The sequence below is a fragment of the Lacerta agilis genome, chromosome 18 (genome assembly GCF_009819535.1).
Source record: "Lacerta agilis isolate rLacAgi1 chromosome 18, rLacAgi1.pri, whole genome shotgun sequence".
NCBI lineage: Eukaryota > Metazoa > Chordata > Lepidosauria > Squamata > Lacertidae > Lacerta > Lacerta agilis.
In genome coordinates, this window is record NC_046329.1 from 8,072,750 (window position 1) to 8,097,566 (window position 24,817).

Sequence of the window (24,817 nt, forward strand, 5' to 3'; positions counted from 1 at the left end):
GAACTTCAATTTTGATAAGAGGACTTTGTCGTTTCCCTCTTTTTTATTTCTTTCTTTCCTTCGTTATTCTCTTCCTTTCCTCCACTTTCTTTCTGTTTTCCTTTCTTAGATCAGTGTGGTTTTTACTGTATCTCACGTGCAAAACTTTCAATAAAAGTTGATTGTTAAAAAAAATAAAAACTTACGTGGCCAGCATGACTAAGCCGATTCTGGTGAACCAGAGCAGCGCACGGAAACGCCGGAGCGGTACCTATTTATCTACTTGCACTTTTAACGTGCTTTCGAACTGCTAGGTTGGCAGGAGCAGGGACCGAGCAACGGGAGCTCACCCCGTCATTGCGGGGATTCGAACCGATGACCTCCTGATCGGCAATCCCTAGGCTCTGTGGTTTAGATCACAGCGCCACCTGAGTGCTACCTTAGCTACCCGCGTGCACACCTTAGCTACCTAGTAATTTAAGGGGAGAGGGGGGAATTCATGAGCCTCAAGTGTGGTGTGTGTTTGTACACACAGAGAGAGAGACATAATTTCATTTGCATGCCACCTTTCCAGAGTTTCAAACCATGCCCTGAAATGAAGAAGCAAAAAGCCAGTAGCAACAACCCTCACAAGACAAACACAGATATATATACAGAAAAGGAGCAGCTTTCCAGAATTACACATGCACACCCCTCTCTTTCAAAATATTAATCCAGAAACCATCTTTTTTTAAAAAAAAAACCACCATAACCACAACAGAGAACTTCTTTAACGGGGGATGCTTGCAAATGAACCTGCCAGACTTCAACCTGAAAAGCGCAGGATTCATCACTGAAGCACAGCTGCATCCTGCTTCTTTCCGGGACTTGGGAGGGACCCGTGAGGGCCATCTAGTCCAACCCCCTGCAATGCAGGCAATCTTAACATGAGGTCCCCCGTCCAATCGGGAACCATCCCAGACCCTGCTGACATTTCCAAAATGTGCCATCGGTTGTATTACCACAGGAATTCCTCAAGTTGCCGTATTCCCAAAAGTGATAAATAGAGTCATACCTTGTGTTTCGTAAGCTGCGGGATGCGTACGTTCAGGTTACGCACCGCGGCGACCCGGAAGCAACAGAATGTGTTACTTCCGGGTTCAGCGGTTCGCGCATGCACAGACACGTCAAATGACGTCGCGCGCATGCACAGACGTGGCAAATCGTGTCGCGCACATGGATCCCATTCGTAACCAGAGGTACCACTGTACATCAAAGTTGTTAAGCTATTTTTGGGGGGAGGTGGGTTAGCTCTTCCACCCACCAAAAATGATTTTTTTAAAAAATCACCCTACTTGACATACATCCGAGTTTTCCCATTTCCTGCCCGATTTCCAGACGGAGGCCTTCTTGATAGTGGCACCCACCCTGTGGAACGCCCTCCCGTCAGATGTCAAGGAAATAAACAACTACCTGACTTTTAGAAGACATCTAAAGGCAGACCGGTTTAGGGAAGTTTTTAATGTTGGGTGTTTTATCGCTTTTTAAATTCCGTTGGGAGCTGCCCAGGGTGGCTGGGGAAGCCCAGCCAGATGGGCGGGGTATAAATTAAAGTCCAGTCAAAGGCGACTATGGGGTTGCGTGACTTTGCCTATCTATCTGAACTCTGGAATCCCCTTCGTAGAGAAGCAAAACTTCCTTGTTGCTCCTTCCTGTTCTATTCCAACAAGACTACTACTTTTTTTTCCTTCTTCAGGAAAGGGCTTTTAATAGTGGTGTTTTTATTTTATTTTATTTTATTTTAATGTAATGTAATGTAATTTAATTTATTTTAATGTAGTTGGGTTTATTTAGATTGTTTTAATTCTAGTTAAGAGCTTCGCTTGCTTTTTTTTAACCATTGCCTTCCGTCCGTTTTTGCGTCGTTTTGATCTGTGCAAGCTGCCCAGAGTCGCGAAAGGCAGGATATAAATATAAACTGCTTGGCGTGTTATTGCAAGATTCCGGATCACAACCCTCCTAATTGTGTTGTGCTAGATCTCTCTCTCTCTCTCTCTCTCACACACACACACACACACACACACACAAACCAAACATGGGACGTTGCTGTCTGGGCAAGTCCCCGTGAACAGGAGGTTAAAAAACAAAGGGACTTTGCCCAGGTACAAAGGAATCAGAAGGCATCATTTCGTAAGATAAAAAACCACCCCAGGAATGTGGAAAATCAGAAGAGGAACAATAAAGAAAACACTGATTCCCGAACACACCCATTTTACCGGGAATTCCTGTCCAACTGGCCTGGCTCTGGGATGTTGGATCTATCCTGCTTACACTCGAGTAGCCTCACTGAGTGCTTGTAGGAACGTTTCAGGAGCAGCCTAACAAGGTGGGAGGTGGGAGATGAAACACAGGAAGCTGGCAAGCTATCCTGGGCGCCCAGCCTTTGCCCAGAAACAAAGCAATATTCTAGCCCCCGTGGGCCATAAAAGAGCCGATCTGAACCGCGAGTCGCATTACGCCGAGTCACACCTGTCCCGGATCTGTCCTGCTCACCAGCGTTCTTCAAACTGAAGGGTCTCCAGAAGCGGGCGGACTACGAAGCCCATCGTCCTCGACGAAGCTGGCTGTGGATGATGGGACTTGTAGTTTTGTCCGCATCTGGGGACCAACCCCACCCCCAGGTTAAAGAACGCTGGTCTACACAGACTGGCAGAGAGCTCTCCGTGGTCTTACTCTGCTCCGCCTGGAGATGACAGACATTCAGACTCGAGGGAAACAGGGGCTATTCCATTCTGCTACAGCCACTCCGGGCTTCGGTGGACCAAACTGCGGCGAGAATGATCTGCAGGGAGTTGGGCCGGGGTGGGGAGACGGAATTATTATTATTTATTTAATTCCTATACCGCCCTATACCTGAAGGTCTCAGGGCGGTTCACATAAAATATAAAATCTGGATTGTTTATTCTGGATTGCTTGATTTGATGTTTGAATGTGTTGCAAATGGCTCTACGATTTCTTCTTTGAAATGTAAAGCGGCATTGAAATGAAATGAATAATAATAATAATAATAATAATAAATTTCATGTTTTAAAAAAAGGGGACTAGAATGGAAAACAGCCACAGAAGGATGGATGGCATACGCGCAGCTTGCAGGCTTAGCATATACAATAAGTGAACAAGAAGAACATACGTTTAGAGAAGATTGGAAAACATTTATTGAATGTATGGGGGGAAATTGTGTACACGTTGGCAGCATTAAGATAAGTTCAACAGTCTAAATAAGTTTTGATGGATGCAATGATGGAATACCGAATGGTTTAGTTTATGTAAAATATGGAGGGATTTATGATATGCAAAATGAACCATGGAAAGAGAAGAAGGGAAGTCATTGATATTTTAAGGATGCTTAAATAAGTACGGTATTCTAAATTGTAAACAGAAAATTTTATAAAAATTAGAGAGAGAGAGAGAGAGAGAGAGAGAGAGAGAGAGAGAGAGAGAGGCAGGTGTCTAGACATTCCATGGTGGCGACTGTAACTTAGGTTTTAAATGCCATCGAGTGGTTAACATACAGGTGAAACTCGAAAAATTAGAATATTGTGGAAAAGTCCATTTATGTAAGCAATTGTTTTCATTAGCTACTGGAGTTTAATATATGAGATAGACTCATGACATGCAAAGCGAGATATGTCAAGCCTTTATTTGTTATAATTGTGATAATTATGGCGTACAGCTGATGAAAACCCCAAAGTTGAAATTGTTAATTTGGGGTTCTCATCAGCTGTATGCCATATTCTTTACAATTATAACAAATAAAGGCTTGACATATCTCGCTTTGCATATCATGAGTCTATCTCATATATTAGTTTCGCCTTTTAAGTTGAATTACTGAAAGAAATGAACCTTTCCACGATATTCTAATTTTTCGAGTTTCACCTGTATATATCTGAGTTTCTAAAGACTGGGAGCCCAGCCTCCCAAGGTCCTTGACCACTGAGACTGCTGGTTGCTGGACGTCAAGAGCCCAAACAACACCTGCAACCTAACCCTGCGGTATGTTCAGAAGAGGATTCGGGCGGCAGGGCCAGGCAGCAGAAGTTGTTAAAAAAACCTTTCCTGTGTGCTTTCCACGCAAGGCAATAATGCCCATATATTCTGCACCTTGAGCAACGGAGAGACTGCGGGGAAAAGCGGAGGCTGGCGAAAGAGGAGAGGCTTTGCCGCAGTGGACAAAAGTTCAAGATGACCGTTGAGACGGGGGAAGAGACGCACGGGGCAGGGATTGAGTCGAGTTCAGCCCAACGAATTCTCCTGCCAGGTATCCACCAAAAGCAAACCGAAGAACGTAACCGAAGAAGGGCCTGTTGGATCAGGGCAGCCCCCCCCCCGGTCCAGCATCCTGTTCTCACAGTGACCAGCCACATGCCCCTCATGGGAAACCTACAAGCGGTACGTGCGGAAAGGATCTAGGGGTCTTGGTGGACCTTGAGCTGAACATGAGCCCACAGTGTGATGCAGCAGCGGCAAAGAAAAATAATCTAATGCTATTCTAGGCTGCATCAACAGAAGTCTAGTGTCCGGATCAAGGGAAGTCATAGTCCCACGCTATCCTGCCTGGGACAGACCAGTTACAGGTAGGTAGCCGTGTTGGTCTGCCATAGTCAAAACAATTTTCCCGCGAGGAAAAGATGCAGAAGACAAGCAATTAAAAAACACAACCAAACATTAACACTCAAAACAAAATACAAAATAAAAAAAAAAATCCTTCCAGTAGCACCTTAGAGACCAACTAAGTTTGTTCTCGGTATGAGCTTTCGTGTGCACGCACACTTCTTCAGATACACTGAAACAGACGACACCTGGAATACTGTGTGCAGTTCTGGGCGCCACAATTTAAGAAGGATGTTGACAAGCTAGAAGGTGGGAAGAGGAGGGCGACCAAGATGATCAAGGGTCTGGGAACCGAGCCTGATGAGGAATATTTGAAGGAGCTGGGTATGTTTAGCCTGGAGAAGAGGAGACTGAGAGGAGATATGAGAGCCATCTTCAAATATCTGGAGGGTTGTCACAGGGAAGAGGGAGCAAGCTTGTTTTCTCCTGCTCTGGAGGGCCGGGCTCAAACCAATGGCTTCAAGTTACAAGGAAGGAGATTCCGGCTCAACATCCAGGAAAAACGTTCCGACAGCAAGAGCTGTTCGGCAGGGGAACAGGCTCCCACGAGGGGTGATGGGACTCTCGTTCCTTGGAGGTTCCTAAGCAGAGGTTGGATGGCCACCTGTCAGGGATGCTTTAGCAGAGATTCCTGCATAGCAGGGGGTTGGACTGGATGACCCTTGGGGTTCCTTCAAACTCTACAGTTCTATGATTCAAGCACAAGAGCAACTCTCGCCTCCTGAGGTTTCCAGCAACTGGGGATTCGGAAGAATTTACTGCCGCTAGGCAGAGAGCACAGCTGTGAGGGGTAGTAGCTATTGGCAGCTTCCCGCTCCCTCCACGAATTTGCCTAATCCTCTATTAAAGCCTTTCAAGTTGGCAGCATCCTTTGCAAGCGAGAGATCCACGGTTTAGATATTCCCCTGCACGAATGAGGACTTTCTTGCAGGAAATGCATTCGCGATCTGTCCAAGGAACGGGGTGGAATTACTTTCTGCAGAGCGTTGATCGACTGAAGCCATGCCACATCGAGATGAGAGGCAGGCCTTATTAAGCAGATTTCCTCCAGTCGGTGTCGATCGGGCGCAAAAACTGCTCTGAGGGGTGAGGGGGTGGGGATCAAAAATGTGCCCGTGTCCACCTTCAAAATTCAGCATTCGTTGTGGGGGGGAAAGACCAGGAACTTCACAAACTACCAGCCTAGAGAAAGCCGAAATAGGGGAACGCTAAAAGCAGAAGCTGCCATTCTGGGATGTGTGGGGCTACGGCAGCCTCTGGGTCACACAGAGCACCTCATTTGCTGCCTGGTGTATTTTCAAAAACTGAATCACTGGCACCCCCCACTCAGAAGTGAGTCTAATTTGCATTTTAAGCCATAGTTTGTCCCAATTAGTTTTTTGTTCACTTCCAGTCAAGCTGTGTTGGGTACCTAATAGGATTGAAATCAAGCAAAGAAGTCTGTTTCTATTAGTTACCCAAGCTGTATCTGCATCTCACTGGCAGGAATAGTCTCAGCCTCACCGCAAACTTTCCTGCGTCCTCCTAAGGGACACAAACCACTTCACCCTTGCAACTGCCCTCTGAGTCAGGCGAAGAGGAAGCAATGGCCCCAGGATTCGAACCCACCAGAAGAGACTGCTGGATCAGGCCAAAATGGCCCAACCTGGACTCCTGACCACTGGCCGCTATCCGAGTCCAGCAATGATCCGGTCTTTGCCATGTGTGGAGCAGGCGCGATGAAATCAATAGGACTTCCGTTAGTTCCCGAGTATCCTAAGCCCCATTAGTTACAAAAGGTCTACTCTTAAGCACGCCAGGGGCTGGATCCAAGCTATTAGCCGCCTCTCTCCAACTTGGATTGCCAGATGCTGTTGAAATACAACTCCCATCATCCCTGACTGGTCCTTGTAGCTGTGAGGGATGGGAGTTGTAGTCCAAAAATGGCCGGAGACCCGAGTTTGAGAAAGGCTGTGTTAGGTTTTAACAGGGCTCTCTACATTTCATATCCTGCTTGCAGGACCCGGGAACCCCGGATCGATACACGTACAACCAGCAAGGCTACCAAATCTCACAAGGCTGATAATAATAAAAATTTTAAAAAGTCGGGGGCGGGAAATCCTCACAAACGGCGCTTCCCAGAAACGGGAGGAATAGCAGGAAGCAAACTTAATTGAGAAATAAATTACAGTAAGGAGCCACAAGGCAATGTTTGGAGACCGGTTTAAAAGAGACACACACACACACACCCATCCAGATAAAAGACAGATTGCAGACTCTTGGGAAGATGACTGAACAGCCAAATCAAGAGGTTTCTCTTTTCCAGGTTCCCCCTAAGCTTGTATTAACCCTGCCCCCGTTTCCCGGTTGTACCCATTGCAGAAACCCCTGAAAGTTAAGGCTCTAAAGTCTTGCAAGTCGAGAGCAATCAAGCGGTTGGGGGGGGGGTTGCAGTCAGGTAGGGCTGTCCGGCGGCTGGAAGCCGGGGAAATACCTGCGGAGTGAAAAACATCCAGGCTGACAGCTGCTCCCCTCTCCGCTCTCGGGGCTGAAAAACTTTTTTCTCAAAGCGCAAGCTCTTTGAAGAGCCGGTTGTCAAAGCGGCGCAGACCCACCCCTCTGCACTTTTGCATGCTACAGAAGCTCCCACCCCCCCTTCCTGACCGTCTCTCCAAACCTCACCCTGACAAATGGGTTTTTCTCCGTAAAATATCCCGTTCTTGCTTCCGCGAACACTGCCGTGGCACAGAACAAACACATACACACAGAGAGAGAGAGCCCTCCACCGATCTTTCCATAAAGTTTTGCGGACTTTGCAACCATCTGATCACTTGCCGCTGTCTGGAAGATTCCCTTCTGCTGCGCCCCCCCCAGCAAAGTACCTGGGGGGGGGGAACCCATGAAATTTAAGACAACACAAAGTTCAAAGCGCCCTCGATTCTGAAATGGCAAGAATGCAAAGCGAGGCTCCCGGTGCAAACAGAAAAAGGTGTTTACGTTTGTAAAAATGTCAACGCATAATTATTATTATTATTATTATTATTATTATTATTATTAAAGTTTTTCAAAAAGTTACCTTGAAGAGCGACGCAAACTTGAGCCAGAACTGCATCTGGGACATATTAAGCCGGCATGGAAGGCAGGGCGAGGCGAGTTGGTCCCTGGCAAAGAGGAGAAGCGGACTTTCTCGGCACCCAAGGGCGACGAGTCTTGCCTCATGACAGCAGGCTTGTCAGGAGAGGAGCATTGGAAGGTTGGTTTTTGCTTTTTTGTTTTTAAATTGTCTGAAGAATTGGCACGGAATTACAGAAAGGGAGGGCGCCAAAAAAGAAGAAGAGGAGGAGGAGGAAGAGGCTTGTCTGATGAAGACAGCCTGGCAGAAAAAGCCGGTCTCTTCCCCCCACCCCACCCCACCGCCAGCCCACCCCCCCACTGCGATCGGATTGGTTTAGTCACGGAGAGGAGGGTGCTGTCTTCCTCTAAGTCCAGCCCGGCTGACTTTCAGGAAATGAAGCTTGCCTGGTAAGTCAGTGAAATTACTGGCAATGACAGCAGAATTACTGTATGTCGTGTAATTTAAACCACAGAGCCACTGTAAACAAAAGGATACAGAAAGGGGTTTGCGGCCGGGTTCGGGTTCGGGGGCCCAAAAGCGAGACTGGCTTCTCTTCGCAGGGCTCCAAACCTGACCCCGCGTTAGTTTTAATGTTTTAAAAGTTGCATTTCCCCTCCCTGCCGACAACCCTTAACAACCCCCACCCCCCGGGAAAAGAGCAAACCAAATAAAAGCTAAATTTAGAAGGCAACAACCTGGAGTGTTGCCGCCAAAGGCTGGTTTGAAAAGGGAACTTTGGAAGATTCCGTTGCAGCCCCAAACAGTTGCTATCAGGGTGGCAACTTTCTGTTGTTGTTGTTGTTATTATTGTTATTATTAATAATAGTAAACAACAAGAACCACAACTCTCGCCACGCTGTCCATGCCGACTTCTGGGAACCAGAGCCCAACAGGAACTGATCCCTGTAGCCGTTTCTCTGTGCCCCCCCACCCAAAAAAGCCATAACAGAGCCTGCAAAAAGCACCTTGCCCAACCTACACCAAAAAATAGTTCTTTAGAAAGGTGGGGGGGGGGAAGTGTCACGCGACTGGTTCACGCGGCCTGTGGAAGTGGTAATTTTGAACGGACGCGAGCCACAATGAATCATGAACATGCAAGGAGCAATTTCTGGAAGGGTGGTGGGTTGAATGTTTTTTTTTTAAAAAAATAAAAATACGCATGACAAACACCTACGCTTTTGTACTCTTGCAAGAGAAGGGGATGTCACGAGAAGGATCGGGGCCTGCTGTCCGCCCAGGTCAAAAGCTGCCCCCGGCTTGCAATTAGAAGAGGCACGGGTTTAAAAATAAAAATAAACAGCAACTAAGAAAAAAAGCGTCGCCAGTTGAACGCCAGATGTTCTGGTTGTTCCTCGCCGTGTGCCAGCTTCCTGGTGCTACACCTATGGGGCAGAGGGCCTGCTTGGCATGCAGAAGGAGCCAGGGTCCGCCCCTAGGGGTACCTGCGGGTACCAGTGCTAGAAATCCCCCAGATGCGCTTTTCTGAACTGCGACCATGTGGAGATCTCTGGATGCCAGGTTGGCGACCGAACAGTTCCCTCCCTGCCTGAAATCCTGGAGAGCCACTGCAAACCTTTTCAGCAGGGGGCCGGTCCACTGTCCCTCAGACCTTGCCGGAGGCCGGACTATATTTTTTTGAACGAATTCCTATGCCCCACAAATAACCCAGAGATGCATTTTAAATAAAAGGACACATTCTACTCACGTAAAAACACACTAATTCCCAGACCGTCCGCGGGCCGGATTGAGAAGGCGATTGGGCCGGATCCGGCCCCCGAGCCTTCGTTTGCCTACCCATGGGCTAGAATAGATAGACCAACGATTTGACTCTGTATAAGGGCCACCTCCTGTTTAAATCAGAACTTAATTTTGATGGAGGATTTCATCATTTCCTTTTCCTCTTTTTTTTTCTTTCTTTCTTTCTTTTCTTCTTTATTCTCTTCCTATCCTCCACTTTCTTTTCTTTCTTAGACCAGTGTGATTTTTATTGCATCTTACGCGGAAAAACTTTCAATAAAAGTTGATTGTAAAAAAAGAATTTCGTTGCAAATCTTGCGCTGTCGTTTCTAAAGGGGAACATGGCAGCTCAGGGTCAGCGCGGGGGTTTTGTTTTAAAAGACTAGCAATCTTTTAAATAAAAAATTAAGCAAACGGGGGGGGGGGGAGATAAACTTTTCCAGGAAAGGCTAGAGAGCTGCTGCCAGTTCAATCTGACTCAGTATAAGGCCGCTTTCCTTATGGGTTTGTGAATAACCGTTATATTAGGTTAGACTCGTTTCCTCTGGCTTTTTTTCCTTGCAAACAGGAGTTGAGCCGGCAACTAAAACTTCAGCTGACTAAACCTTTACGGAAGCAGGGTTAGAAACTCAGATATATAAATGCTAGGCGCCAAACAGCTCCTTAAACCAAGGTTACAGTTCCCAAAACGGAATGTTTAGGCACCTTTTGGCAAGATATTAATAAATAATAATAATAATAATAATAATAATAAATATACTGCTTTAGAGACTTTTTCTGATGCCCTGGAGGCCGATCTAATTTGGCATTTATTATCACTACTTGCTACAACGGTCCATCACAAGACCCCAAGACAGCTTAAGAGAAATTTAAAAACACAATACAGTCGTACCTTGGAAGCCGTACGGAATCCGTTCTGGAAGTGTATTCGACTTCCAAAATGTGTGGCTTCTGATTGGCTGCAGGAAGTTCCTGTTGCCAATCGGAAGCTTCGGAAGCCCCATCGGACGTTCGGCTTCCAAAAATCATTCGGAAACCGGAAAACTCACTTCCGGGTTTTGATAGTTCGGGAGCCAAGGTGTTCGAGATCCAAGGTATGACTGTATCAAAACCAGCTTAAAACTGATGCCGAACGTAACAAAACAAATCATGTTCACAGGAGTAGAGTGGGCCTATATATTTATATAATATACATGCATATATATGTTTGTGTGCGTGCGTGCCAAAGGCCAGGGAAAAATAAGCATGCTTTTTGTCAAAGACGAAAATATTGGAACTGCCATGCTTGTCTCAGACCGTTCTTTGCAACTGGTACCTGTTCGCTGTGATCAAGGAACTTTATGGAACGGAAAATTTTCCAATGGGGAAAAATCGAAAAGCACTGGAAGATTCCCTGCCCCTCATCACTGGCCATTGCCGCTATCATCCTGTCGTCTTGTTTGTTGAGCCCTAACAAGGGATCTCACAGAATTAAGGACTAAGATTCATTCATTCCTTACCAACCCTTCACCCTAAGGTTCCAGATTAAAACACAATACAGTCGTACCTTGGATCCCAAACGCCGCAAACCCGGAAGTGACTGTTCCGGTTTGCGAATGTTCTTTGGAACCCAAACGTCCGGCGGGGCTTACGATTGGCTTCCGTTCAGTTTCCGAGGTGCCACTGGTTAAAAACAGTTCAAAACCACTTCTAATCATAAAGGGGGGGGGGGGTCCTAAAAACAATCACCTCATTTCTGCAGCGTGAATATTTAGCTTTGCCCTCCTGGGTGGCAATCATTTGCCAGAGTGGCTTGGCATGCAGAGTGGCAAGGTTTGCGGGTGTGTGTGTGTGTGTTCTGTTCCAGATGTTACACCCTGAGGACTGCGTCTTCCCTTCGCTCCCCAGCTTCCCTTCCCTTTGCCAGATGCATCCCCCATCGTACAGAGACGGCTTGGCCGCTCTACTCCACCCTATGGTTAACTTCCAGGCTGGACTGCTGAAGTGCGCTTCCGCCTGGGGCTGCCCTTGGAGACGACACGGGAACTTTCGGTCGGTCCAAAACGGCAGCAGCCAGGTCATTGGCTGCGGTTCCCTTCAGATCTCACAGAAAACCCTTTTTAAAACAGCTTGCGCTTGTTGCCAGTTCGTTCCCCTGCAGAGGTGTGTCTGCTACCTTCATCAAACAGCTTTCAGCAAGTGCTGAAGAAGCTCCTCATTATGCTGGCTTTGAGACGTATTCCTCTTTAGGACCCAACTTGTTTTTGTAAAATTGCTTTAAACTGTTTTTCTTTTTTAAAAATATTATTAGTTGTGTAATACTGTGCTTTATTATTAACGTTGCATTCTAATTGTTGCAACCCAGCCTGGCAGGGTGAAGGGCGGGTAACGAATTACAACAACAACAACAGTTTGCTTATAGCCTCGCTTAAATACTTTAGGTCCTTTGTGCCATAAAAGGCAATGTTGGGAGGGGGACTCGCCTAGACCCCATTCTAAACTCGCCCCAGGTGAACAGCTGCAACAACAACAACAACAATTTGCTTATAGCCTTGCTTAAATACTTTAGGTCCTCTGTGCCATAAAAGGCAATGTTGGGAGGGGGACTCGCCTAGACCCCATTCTAAACTCGCCCCAGGTGAACAGCTGCAACAACAACAACAACAACAACAACAACAACAACAACAACAACAACAACAGTTTGCTTATAGCCTCGCTTAAATACTTTAGGTCCTCTGTGCCATAAAAGGCAATGTTGGGAGGGGGACTCGCCTAGACCCCATTCTAAACTCGCCCCAGGTGAACAGCTGCAACAACAACAACAACAACAACAACAGTTTGCTTATAGCCTCGCTTAAATACTTTAGGTCCTCTGTGCCATAAAAGGCAATGTTGGGAGGGGGACTCGCCTAGACCCCATTCTAAACTCGCCCCAGGTGAACAGCTGCAACAACAACAACAACAACAATTTGCTTACAGCCTCGCTTAAATACTTTAGGTCCTCTGTGCCATAAAAGGCAATGTTGGGAGGGGGACTCGCCTAGACCCCATTCTAAACTCGCCCCAGGTGAACAGCTGCTGACAAGCCTCCCTCTGGCAAGCTAAGAAGCAGCTATCAATCGATGAAATGCGTCTCTCGTCTTCTGGTATTTTGATTTAGGGTGCGACATCGTGTCGTGCGGAATCTGGCTTCATTCCACCTCCTTTTGGTCCTGGAACTGGCAGGCGAGATGCGGGCGGATTTCATGGGGTGCATCCAATTACTTGGTAGTGATTGAAGGCCTGGTTTATTTTTAAGTTACTGCGCTTGGCACCGTTCCAAGGAAAACAAGTGCCTTGCAGGTAAGGCTTGTCTTCAAGTGCCTCAAGATGCAGTCGGGTCAGCTGATACACGTTTGCAACCGGGAGGGGGGGGGGAGCGATAAAATAAAAACACATTTTCACCTCCTAGGCTACTAAACCGCGGATGACATGGGATCTCAGCAACTCCTGTATCTGATGTAGGAACTTGTCTTATACAGGGTCTAGGAGTCTTAGCAGACCACAAGCTAAACATGAGCCCACAGTGTGATGCAGCAGCAAAAAAAGTGAAGGTTATTCTAGCCTGCATCAACAGATGTCTAGTGTCCAGATCAAGCGAAGTCATAGTCCCTTCTGGACACCACAGTGCTGGGCACCCAAATTTAATAAGGATGTTGACAAGCTGGAAGGTTTGTTTGCAGAGGAGGGCAACCAAGATGGAGGAAGAAGAGGAGGAGGAAGAGTTTGGATTTGATATCCCACTTTTCACTACCCGAAGGAGTCTCAAAGCGGCTAACATTCTCCCTTTCCCTTCCTCCACCACAACAAACACTCTTTGAGGTGAGTGGGGCTGAGAGACTTCAAAGAAGTGTGACTAGCCCAAGGTCACCCAGCAGCTGCATGTGGAAGAGCGGGGAATCAAACCCGGTTCACCAGATTACGAGTCCACTGCTCTTAACCACTACACCACACTGGCAGGAGCTGTCTTGTTTAATTGACTGTAGGTTAACGGATGGTATGCCAGCCTCTCTGGGAGCCTGTTTGCCCACAGAGGGTGGTAAAGGTAAAGGGTAAAGGGACCCCTGACCATTAGGTCCAGTCGTGGACGACTCTGGGGTTGCGGCGCTCATTTCTCTTTACTGGCTGAGGGAGCCGGCATACAGCTTCCGGGTCATGTGGCCAGCATGACTAAGCCGCTTCTGGCGAACCAGAGCAGCGCATGGAAACAGCGTTTACCTTCCCTCCGGAGCGGTACCTATTTAACTACTTGCACTTTGCCGTGCTTTCGAACTGCTAGGTTGGCAGGAGCTGGGACCGAGCAACGGCAGCTCACCTCGTCATTGCGGGGATTCGAACAGCCAACCTTCTGATCAGCAAGCCCTAGGCTCTGTAGTTTAACCCACAGCGCCACCCGTGTCCCGTTTGCCCACAGAGGGTGGTACAAGGGCTCTAAATATAATCAGTAATAATCATTATTATAATATATTACTGTCCTGAGACCTGCGGGTATAGGGCGGTATACAAATTTAATAAATATCAGCAACATCAACAACAGAGCAAGTCCAGATTACAGGTAAATTTCAATGAAATCAGTATCACAATACAGCACTATTATCAAGAGAAGAAAGAGGGAAACTGAATAGAGGAAACCAATGATCTTAAGGAAGGAATAAAAGTAATACCATCAGCCAATATCAGTCATCTCTAAATCACCACGAGTTTCGGTGGAACAATGTTGCTTTCCTTCGTTAGAAGGGAATCCAATAAAGGAACGCTTCCTTTCTCCAAATTATCCTGACAAATTTCAGCTTCTCCTAACACTTCAACTTTTAGGCCTGCAGGAAAGAGGCGGACCAGATTTCTCGACATCAATAAACTCAAAGGCAATGCCTTGCAAGACTTTGCTCATGTTGATATAGCAGCAGGACTGACTTATGTGAATGAAAATATGTCATTGTCCTCTTTTGCTTTCACACTATTTATTGTGCTTTTATCCTGTATTCTTGTCCTGCAAATCGCCCTGAGATCTTCAAACGAAGGGCAGTATATACAGGTGAAACTCGAAAAATTAGAATATCATGGAAAAGTCCGTTTATGTAAGCAATTGTGTTCATTAGCTACTGGAAGAAGAAGAAGAAGAAGAGGAGGAGGAGTTTGGATTTGATATCCCACTTTTCACTACCCGAAGGAGTCTCAAAGCGGCTAACATTCTCCTTTTCCTTCCTCCCCCATAACAATCACTCTGTGAGGTGAGTGGGGCTGAGAGACTTCAGAGAAGTGTGACTAGCCCAAGGTCACCCAGCAGCTGCATGTGGAGGAGCGGAGACGCGAACCCGGTTCCCCAGATTACGAGTCCACCGCTTTTAACCACTACACCACACTGGCTCTCAGTGGAGTTTAATATATGAGATAGACTCATGACACGCAAAGCGAGATATGTGTCAAGCCTTTATTTGTTATAATTGTGATGATTATGGCGTACAGCTGATGAAAACCCCAAAATTGAAATTGTTAATTTGGGGTTCTCATCAGCTGTACGCCATAATCTCGCTTTGCCTGTCATGAGTCTATCTCTTATATTAGTCTCGCCTTTTAAGTTGAATGAACCTCTCCATGACATTCTAATTTTTCGAGTTTCACCTGTAAATAAAATACAGTGGTGCCCCGCTAGACGAAAATAATTCGTCCTGCGAAAAATTTCGTCTAGCGGGTTTTTCGTCTAGCGAAGCGGCAATACAAGCCGCGTTTTCGCTAGACAAAAAATTTTCGTCTTCCAAGGCAGCCCCATAGACTTTTTCGTCTTGCGGGGCTGCCTTCCGCTAGACGAATGCCTTCGTCTAGCAAGTTTTTCGTCTAGCGAGGCATTCGTCTAGCGGGGCACCACTGTATATTATTAATAATAATAATAATAATAATGAAATGAGAGAAAGAAAGGTTATGGGGAAAGCCCATCTCTGAAAGGGACTTTTACCAGTTTCAAAGCACACACAAAACACAAAACAACCTAAGATCATTATAAGGGTTTGCTGAATTAGGCCAATGGCCCAACAAACACTCAATCACCTCCAAACCTGCCGCAGTCAAATCACATGGCAGGTGGTGGTTGCACACCTGCCTTCGCCATAAACCCTTTTCCTGAACTTGTCCAGAATCAAACCAAGAAAGCAGAGGTTGTTCTTTTTTCCCTGGGCGGTGCAGGGGAGAGAACGGTGGAAGAAACCCACACGCCACAAACACTGACCTAAATCCCAACGGAGAAAGCAGACCTGGCGGCGGGTGCCGAGGCTTACCTGAGGAAAGTCGCCGTTCTTCAAGAAATCGGCGAGGCCTGGAGTTGCATAGTTGGCGTCAGAGAATGGCTGCCCGCCGGAGTAGAAATCAAAATATTGCCTAGAAGGGAAAGAGGGAACGGTGAATTTGCGGAAGGGAGTGATAAGAACTGCCTCGCTGGGTGAGGCTCGTCTGAACCACTACCATTTCCCCTGAAGCTGACCAGCTAGATAGCTCTTTCATTGATTCATTACTGGCATATTTCGCCTACAAGGGGCATCAGGCACGGCGCTTCTTCCTGCTCCTCGATTCTTTCAATTTTCACAACAGCCCTGTGAGGTAGGGCTGAGCTGAGAGGAGAGCGGCTCCCGCCCGCCCCCCCGCAGGCCACCCGCTGAATTTCATGGCTGAGCGGAGTGCTAGGGACCCAGGTGGTGCTGTGGGTTAAACCACAGAGTGTAGGGCTTGCTGATCAGAAGGTCGGCAGTTCGAATCCCTGCCACGGGGTGAGCTCCCGTTGCTCGATCCCTGCTCCTGCCCACCTAGCAGTTCGAAAGCACGTCAAAGTGCAAGTAGATATATTGGGGCCGCTCCAGCGGGAAGGTACTGTAAACGGCATTTCTGTGCACTGCTCCGGTTCGCCAGAAGCGGGTTTGTCATGCTGGCCACATGACCCGGAAGCTGTCTGCGGACAAACGCCGGCTCCCTCGGCCTATAGAGCGAGATGAGCGCCGCAACCCCAGAGTCGGACACGACTGGACCTGATGGTCAGGGGTCCCTTTACCTTTACCTGCTGAGTGCTGGCTGGATGCCCAAACCCAGTGGCTCCCAAAAGCGGCAATGGGGCAGTGGTGTGTGTGTGTGTGTGTGTGTGTGTGTGTTGGTGACGTAAACGGCTACCCGATTTTGACAAGCTGGTACCACTAGAGTGAACTGATCAATTCTGTTGATCTGTTATATGAGCTTTGATTGCACGTTGAATAAACGTGCGGTTAATTGTTACAGGTTGGGATTTTATTGTGCTATTGGCTTCCATAGTGGGTCGTCATGCAAACAGCTATTCCAAATATTGCTTTTTTGTAAACTAGGGGGGGCAGCGAGGATGTGTTTATGAACACAGGGGGGCAGCAAAGTAGCCTGAAAAAGTTGGGCAGGATCTGCTCTAACCACTGCACCACAAGACACCTTGGTGGAGGTGCCATGAATCGAACCCAGCACCTCCTGCATGCACAGCAGGGGCTTTTCTCACCCTCCCAACCTTGGACCCGCCCCAAATCTTGCACTATGTGGGCTTTTCAGCTGAACGCTGCTGCTTAGACCTGGTTCAACTCTGGCAGGTTGCTACGAGCAGAGAGTTTCCGCACCAGAAGGAATTGCAAAATTGGAAGGAACCCAGGGGTCATCTAGTCCAACCCCCTGCAATGCTGGAATATGAAGCTGCACCCTTACGAGGAATCAAACCTGCAACCTTGGCATTATCAACACCACGTTCTAACCAGCTGAGCTATGCAGGTGAGACATTTGGTCTGAACAGGCAAACTCACCTCGAGTTCTTTGGGTCTAACAATCAGACCAGCAGGTTCTCAGCAATTTACGGTAAGACGGAAAATCGCAATCACAGGAATGGGCTTTGCGTGTGCAGGGACCCCGGGGGTCATCTAGCCCAACCCCCCTGCAGCGCAGGAACCTTTTGCCCGACGTGGGGCTCAAACCCGTGATCCTGAGATGAACAGCATTGTGCCCCGCTGGCTGAGCTGCCCCAGCATCCTGCATGCAGGGTTTCAAAAGCTCTGGAGGTGGCGAGAGGCATCACGCAAGGACGCGACAGGCAAGCTCTTCATGCAGGGCTGGGGTTGCTGGACTCCATAACACCCTCACCCCTGACAGCCACTGCTGCTTCCCCCCTCCCTCCTTGAGACGGGTGAGAGCAATAACGTACTGGTGCTTTTGGGATCGGGGAGTGAGTCTGTGTGCTGAACGTGCTGTGCTGGATTTATGTATAAGCTAAACAAGCTATAGCTTAGAGCCCCACTCTCTTGGGGACCCCAAAAAAAAAACTAAAGGGAAAAAGAACCCTAGGTGTACATTTCCAAATAAGATAAAAAACAAATAAAATAAAACCTACATCCAGCAACAGTGTTTTGTGTTGTGTAGGCTAGCCTGCTCCCTAAAATATCACTGGTTTGCTCCTTTCTATATATAGGGTGCCTACATTCTGCTATTTATCATTCAAGTAGTTTGCATCATATATTTACACCTCTTACTATTTCATGTTATAGCAAGTTTCTGGAGACTAGATTATGAGTCTTTGTGAATTGTGTTTCTAAAGGAACTTTTGTTATTGCCAAATGCCAATGTGTTTGCATTATTAAGTTTGTTACGAATAAAAAATCATTTTAAGTTAGAGCTTAATAACTATTTCACTATTAATACACTTCCTTTTAATTGTATTTCTCTGTTAATATACAGAGAATTGTATTTCAGTTCAACAATTACTTTGATAAAATACGTATTCTGTGATGTGCAAATGGCTTTAGACACCAATTAGGTCCATAAATTACAGATAGCATATATTCAACACACAAAAAACCCCAGCGACAATTTGTTGTGGACAAAGGACAGCTGGACACATAAAGGGCCCCATTACCTTCAGTAGCTTAGGGGCTCATCAAACCTAAATCCAGCCCTGTGCAGGTGGCTGCAAAAAACCAGCTCTCTGACCTCTGGAAATGGCAGGTCAAAAAAGAAATCATGATAAGCCTCTGCTGCTCTGAGCACATCATCAGTTTCGGTTTTACTACTGCAAAGTCCTCACTGCCACCCCAAGGGAAGAACCCTCCTCCCCAACCTTTTTCTCCCCCCAGCCCCGTTGCTTCACCGTCCTTCCAGTAAGAAACAGCTGCAGATTTGAAAAGCGACCAGCTCAGTTGCACACGGAGAGATAGAGAGAGAGAGGAATTATCATTTTAAGTTCTCAAGAACCGGCAGAGAACACCCCTATGGGAAAGCATGGGGATCCCCGGCCGACTGACATCTGCTTGGCAGGCACACTCTTTGGCAGACCCCAGCTTCCACCCGTTGACGACACCTCCAGATTAGGAGAAAGGGGAGGCCGATCCAGGAAAGCCCTGTCCCTTCTGAGGACGTTCCGGAGAGACGCTGCCAGCCAGTGTGCGGCGCTAGCCAAGGCGGGCGACTAATCTGGCAGGCTTGCGATGCTTGGAAGGATCGCAGACATGTGGAACTGTAGAGCTGGGAAAGGGAATGTGAGGGTCGAACTACTCCAACCCCCTGCAATGCAGAGGTCTTTTGCCCAGACGTGGGACTCGAACCCACGACCCTGAGACTTAAAGATTCTCCACTGACTGAGCTATCTCAGTGAGACTGTAAGGGGAGCCCTGCCGGATCAGGCCAATGGCCCACCTAGCCTGGCATCCTCTTTAAACAGTGGCCAGCCAGAATTCAGGAATCGAGCCATCTCCCCTCCTTCGATTTTCAGCAACTGGTACTAGGTGCTGCATGAAAAAGGGCTTTATTTGATCTGCCATGTATATTTCGTTCGGATATGGTTACTGTATTTCTGAAAACTCAACAAACACCTTTTTTTTTTAGTTTTAAGAAATGGGGGGGGGGGAGTCCACCCACGTGCGGATTCGAGCAAAGCTGGGTGAGAACGGCCGCAGGGAGAGAAGAAGGGGAGGGCTGCAATCGATCACCCCCGTCTACAAGCTGCGATTCAATATGCAGCGGGAGGGGGGGGGAGAGAGAAGAACTTCTGTTAACACCTCCCAGGAGGGTTCAGAAAGTAGAATTTACAGGAATACTCTCGAAAGGAGAAAGAAAGAAAAAGCACACCCATTTCCAAGCAGTGGCGGCGTCCGCAGCGGAATTGGCCGCGCAATCGCGCACCGGGAGGCGGCTGTCGAAAAAGGGGTGCCAGCTTGGGCAGCTCTTCTTCTTCTTCTCCCCCCCCCTCACCCCGGGTGCCCTGGCATTGCTGCCCCAGACAAGGGGGGCTCTTTCCAAAACACTGCGGTAGATTGAAGCCCAAGCCGTTGTCCCACCGCCAGGGTTATGGGGTTGAGTTATGCCCTGGTGCATAGCTTGTCAAAGATATGGATTGCGAACCTAGGTGCTTGGGCAATTGGCAGCAAAATCGGGAAAAGATTCTGGGTGGATCTCCATTACTTTTAACTACACATTGTGGAGGGGGGGCGCGGTTCTTGCAATGGCTGGCCTTGTGCAAACCGTTCCTCTTTCGACTTCCTCGCTGCTCACTTTTGTCTTTGTTTTTTTTAATAACACCCCCCCCAAAAAAAGTTGTTCTATTTTGTGCCAGTGACAATAGTTTTGATATTAAAGAGAAAAAGAGAAATACATGTTGTTGTTGTTGTTTTTCTAAAATAAGCATACAGCCATACATTGGTTGACGAACGCTTTGCGACTCGAACGTTTTGGCTCCCGAGCGCTGCAAACCTGGAAGTGAGTGTTCCGGTTTGCAAAAGTTATTTGGAACACGAACGTCCGGCACAAATTCCGCAGGAAGATCTTTCTAAGGGAGAGAGCTGTCAGGCAGTGGAAACAGCTCCTTCATAAAGTGGTGAGTTCGTTGGGCGTTTTAAAGAAGACCATCATCCTGCCACAGATTATTTAGCTGCGGTTCCTGCATTGCAGGGGGCTGGACTAGATGGTTCTTGGGGGTCCCTTCCAGCTCTACAATTACAGTATGTTCGTCTAAGTTTTTAAGAGCTGGGAGTTTCAAACCCTAGCGTGCAACTGTGAAGGATGCCAGGCACCGCACAGTAATAATAATAATAATAATAATAATAATAATAATAATAATAATAATAATAATTTATTTGTACCCCGCCCATCCGGCTGGGTTTCCCCAGCCACTCCGGAAGGCTCCAAACAGATTAAAAATAGAATAAAACATCAAACATTAAAAACTTCCCTAAACAGGGCTGCCTTCAGATGTCTTCTAAAGTCAGATAGTTGTTTATTTCCTTGACTTCTGATGGGAGGGTGTTCCACAGGGCAGGCACCACCACCAAGAAGGCCCTGTGCCTGGTTCTCTGTAACCTCACTTCTCACAGGGAGGGAACCACCAGAAGGCCCTCAGAGCTGGACCTCAGTGTCCAGGCTGAACGATGGGGGTGGAGATGCTCCTTCAGGTATACTGGGCTGTTTAGGGCTTTCAAGGTCAGCACCAACACTTTGAATTGTGCTCGGAAACATCCCGGGAGCCAATGTAGGTCTTTCAAGACCGCTGTTATGTGGTCTCGGCGGCCGCTCCCAGTCCCCAGTCTAGCTGCTGCATTCTGGATTAGTTGTAGTTTCCGAGTCACCTTCAAAGGCAGCCCCATGAAGAACGCATGGCAGTAGTCCAAGCGGGAGATAACCAGAGCATGCACCACTCTGGAGAGACAGTACAGGCAGGTAAATGGGGCTCTAAGTCCCCGCAGGGTCCTCCTAATGTCCGCTTAGAATACATCAGGGAAGGGAATGTCTGAGGCCCTTGAGATCCGCTGCCCAAGTAGACTGTAGTGAGTTAAATGGGGAGATGTAGCCTGATACGAGTAAGGACGGTTCCTCTGTATGTGGTGAACCAGGCAGCCGCGAAAGAGGGGGGCAGCACAGGAAAAATGACATCCAAATGATATACGCCAGCGCTTCATGAACTCCATTAAGCAAGGTCGAGAATTTAAAAGGGAAGCAACCGCCAGCTCACAAATACCAAGGCAGGCAGGTGGAGATCAGACAGGGTCTCTCACCTCTGCTCCATAAAAACGTACTCTCTGCCTGGCAAGGCAGTATAATCTGCATATGATCGCAGAAACGTATCGGGGAGAGGGGAACGCGCACACACACACATATACAAGATCATGGAGCTGTAGGGCTCGAAGGGGGCCCCCAAAGGTCATCCAGCCCAACCTCATGCGACGCAGGAACCACAACTAAAGAATTTTAGGCAGCTGGAGCCCCCAAGCTCTTTCTACCAACGTGCCACCTTCCCAGGAGGTCCGTTCCACCGTCAAACGGCTCTCGCCATCAATAATTTTATCGTGAGTCACCGTTCTTCAATAAATCAGGGTCCCTTCCAACGCTACGGTTCTGGTTCCAACGCTACGGCTCTGATTCTGTTTTGCTAAACCATTTAAGTTCCTTTTAAAAAAGTTTGCTAAGGACAAATGAAGGAACTGCTGTCTTTTTTCCACTTTCCATAGCGCAAAACAAATGCAGTTTAAAAGAACTGATATCTACGCACATCCCGCGGCTGAACTGTTTTATTTCGGGCACCAAAACTTCGCCAATAAAATCGCATTGCCCGGTACTTCTCCCGCAGCGTAGCACTTACTGGTTGTCACTCAGGAAAGATGGCGCCGAGTACGAAGCCGATGAATAGGGCGCTTGAGTCCACCAACTGGAAGCAGAATTCTGAAACTACAAGTGAGGCAGACTCAGTAACGGGTCGCTCATAATGAGGACTCAAAACACAAAAACACGTACTTAGCAGCAATTACTGAAGGCTGTACCCACGTCAGTCTTACTCAGAGATGTTGAAATGGACGGGCATGACTAACTCAGGTCCCCCATCGTTTCAGTGGGTCTACTCACAAGTAGAACTTAGTTGGATGCAGCCCCGACGGAGATGCGAAAACACTCAATGAGGGTTCAAGGCCAGGCTGCCGAGGTGCACGTTTTGGGGGGAGAGTTCAGAGAGCCTGATAAGAGGCACGGAGGGTTGTGTTTGGACCCAGGCCTGAGGTCTCCAATCCTGGCGACCCCTCGCTCAAGGTTTATACAGCCGTCCCATCCCCCCGCCCAGAAATAAATACAGCCGTAGCTCGGAAATCAGGCGGAATCCATTCCGGAAGTCCACTTGGCTTCCCAAACGTTTGGAAACCAAATCGTGGCTTTCGATTGGCTGCACTTGGAGCCGCCCAGAGGGGCTGGGGAAACCCAACCAGATGGGCAGGGTATAAATAACAAATTATTATTACTGGTAGCATTATTATTACTCACCTCTAGGGTGGGCATGCTTAGTTGGGCCGGCAGGGTGGGCACCCCGCAAAACATGTTGACCGGCTGCTGGTGTGTGCAAGGCGGGTGGAAGCTCTTCCCGCCATCCATGGTGAGGGCTGAAGAGGGCATCAGGCTTCTTGCCGCCTCATGGAGGAAGACGGGGATGAAACGAGGGGCCCCGATTGCTGCGCGGTGGATGAGGAAAGGAGAGCGAGAGGCTTCACCGACACCCTCCTTGCTGCAACATGCCCTAAAGGAGCGGAAAGAGGGGGAGGGAGGAAGAAAGGCAGGTGTTGAAGACGCTTTACTGTCTCGTAACATGAGTCCTCTGGTGTAGGATTTGAGCTCCGGTCTTGCAAACCGTCTGGTCTTACGTTCTACAATTTCATTCAGCCAGAATGGGTGGAGAAAGCTGATTTGATGTGTGTTGGGGGGTTGAGACACCTGAAGGGCTTTGCAGGTTCTCCCAACCCTGGGCTGCGTGTTAAGAGTCGTGACGTGGGAAGGGACCCCCAAGGGTCATCCAGCCTGACCCCCCCTGAATTGCAGGAATCTCAGCCACAGCATCCATGGCAGATGGGCATCCAACCTCTGCTTAAAAAGGAGAGTCCCCCGCTTCCCAACGGAGACTGTAGTGGCGCTCCAGCAGAGAGTGTGAAGGCAACCCCCTCCCCGCACTTCACAATCCCTCCGGTTTCGCGGAGAACCCACGAATGGGCAAGCAGAATCCACAGCCACAGTGGCTACCCTCAACCTCCGTCACTGGAGGCTGAATGCTGGGGATCCCACTCCTGCCCGTTCTCCCCCCCCCCCAAGTTTGGCTGCTGCGCGAACATGTCACAGGCCTCTGGTCGGAGCTAGCGGCTCTCCTGATGTTCAGATAAGGGTATTGCACCACAGGGCCTGGAAACAACTCCGCATGATGCGCCAGAGCTCCAAGGCAAAAGTCTGTGGCCTGGGGGGGGACAGCCGGTTCTGCAGATCGGCTGCCGCTGCCACCTCTACCTTGAGGTCTAAAATGCCTGGCATTCCTTGGAAAGTGACAAAGCTACGTCGGGGCCGATTTCGCAAGCAGGGTTTCCCCTTCTGTCTGCGGCAAACAAAAAGAGAAATCAGCTGCGCGAGGGCAGCCAAAGGTACCCGAAGGTTTGCAGGAACTCTGCTGTGAACTTCCACCATTAACAGCTTCCATTCCAGACGAACGGCTCACCTTTGAAAAGGCCAAGCTAGACATGAGACCGAATCCAGCACCCTGTCATCACAGCGGACGAGATGCCGCTGGCAGGGTTTCTCAAACTTGGGTCCCCAGCTGTCATTGGACTACAAACAGTGTTCAAAATCTCCCAGGCGCATTTTGCAAGTGGCGCAGGTCCAATTGCGAGTCGCCCTGTGGAGATCTCTGGACGCCAGTCTGGTGACTGACATCTCCTTCTGGCTGGCCCCTCCAGCTTTCTGAAGCAAGTCAGCAGAAGAGTTTGTTCCTTGCATTGGTCTCTCACCTTTTTCTCTAAGGAGTCCATGGTTCACACTCCCCCCCTCAGTTAACCCCTAAAACGACCCTGTGAGGTAGGTCAGGAGGCTGTGACTGTCTCCAAGGTCACCCTGTGAGCTTCCTGACGGAGTGGGGATTTCAACCCTCATCTCCCAGGTCCTAGTCTGACCCTCTAACCACTACACCCCACTGCCTTCCTGGAGTCCTTCTGCTATGCGGCAGCTCTATAAACTAAGTAGGTAAATAAATAAATAGGGAAGAAAGCAAAATGTCACTTAGAGAAGGATCTGAAACAATTAATTGAAGCCTGAATTTGTTTCGTTCTGGATTTTTTTTATTTGGTGTCTTAATGTGTTGTCAACTGCTTTCCTTAAACTATTAAGCGGTATAGAAATGAAATGAATAGCAATAAGAAATCTCATTGTAAAAAAGAAACGGTGCGTAGACATTCCATTGTGGCGAATGCAACCTAGGTTTTAAGGTGCCATTTGACAATTAGCTTATGCAGTGGTATCTCCGGTTACGTACTTAATTCGTTCCGGAGGTCCGTTCTTAACCTGAAACTGTTC

At 48.1% G+C, this 24,817-nt stretch overlaps 1 protein-coding gene across 2 annotated transcripts in view; it reads right to left on the minus strand.

Annotated features, from left to right (window-relative positions):
- The window catches only part of SBNO2 (strawberry notch homolog 2), an 86,781-nt gene that overhangs the window by 39,695 nt on the left and 22,269 nt on the right, over window positions 1-24,817 (minus strand). The window contains exons 2-4 of one of the 2 annotated variants that reach the window (XM_033136504.1): window positions 22,757-23,006; window positions 22,089-22,174; window positions 15,751-15,850 (exon numbers count right to left, since the gene is read on the minus strand). In XM_033136504.1, coding sequence (XP_032992395.1) covers window positions 15,751-15,850; window positions 22,089-22,174; window positions 22,757-22,885 — 315 coding nt within the window. In that variant the 5' untranslated portion in view covers window positions 22,886-23,006. Of the gene's footprint in view, window positions 1-7,684; window positions 7,870-15,750; window positions 15,851-22,088; window positions 22,175-22,756; window positions 23,007-24,817 lie in introns of those variants that run through there. The other variant, XM_033136505.1, reaches the window with a different exon arrangement.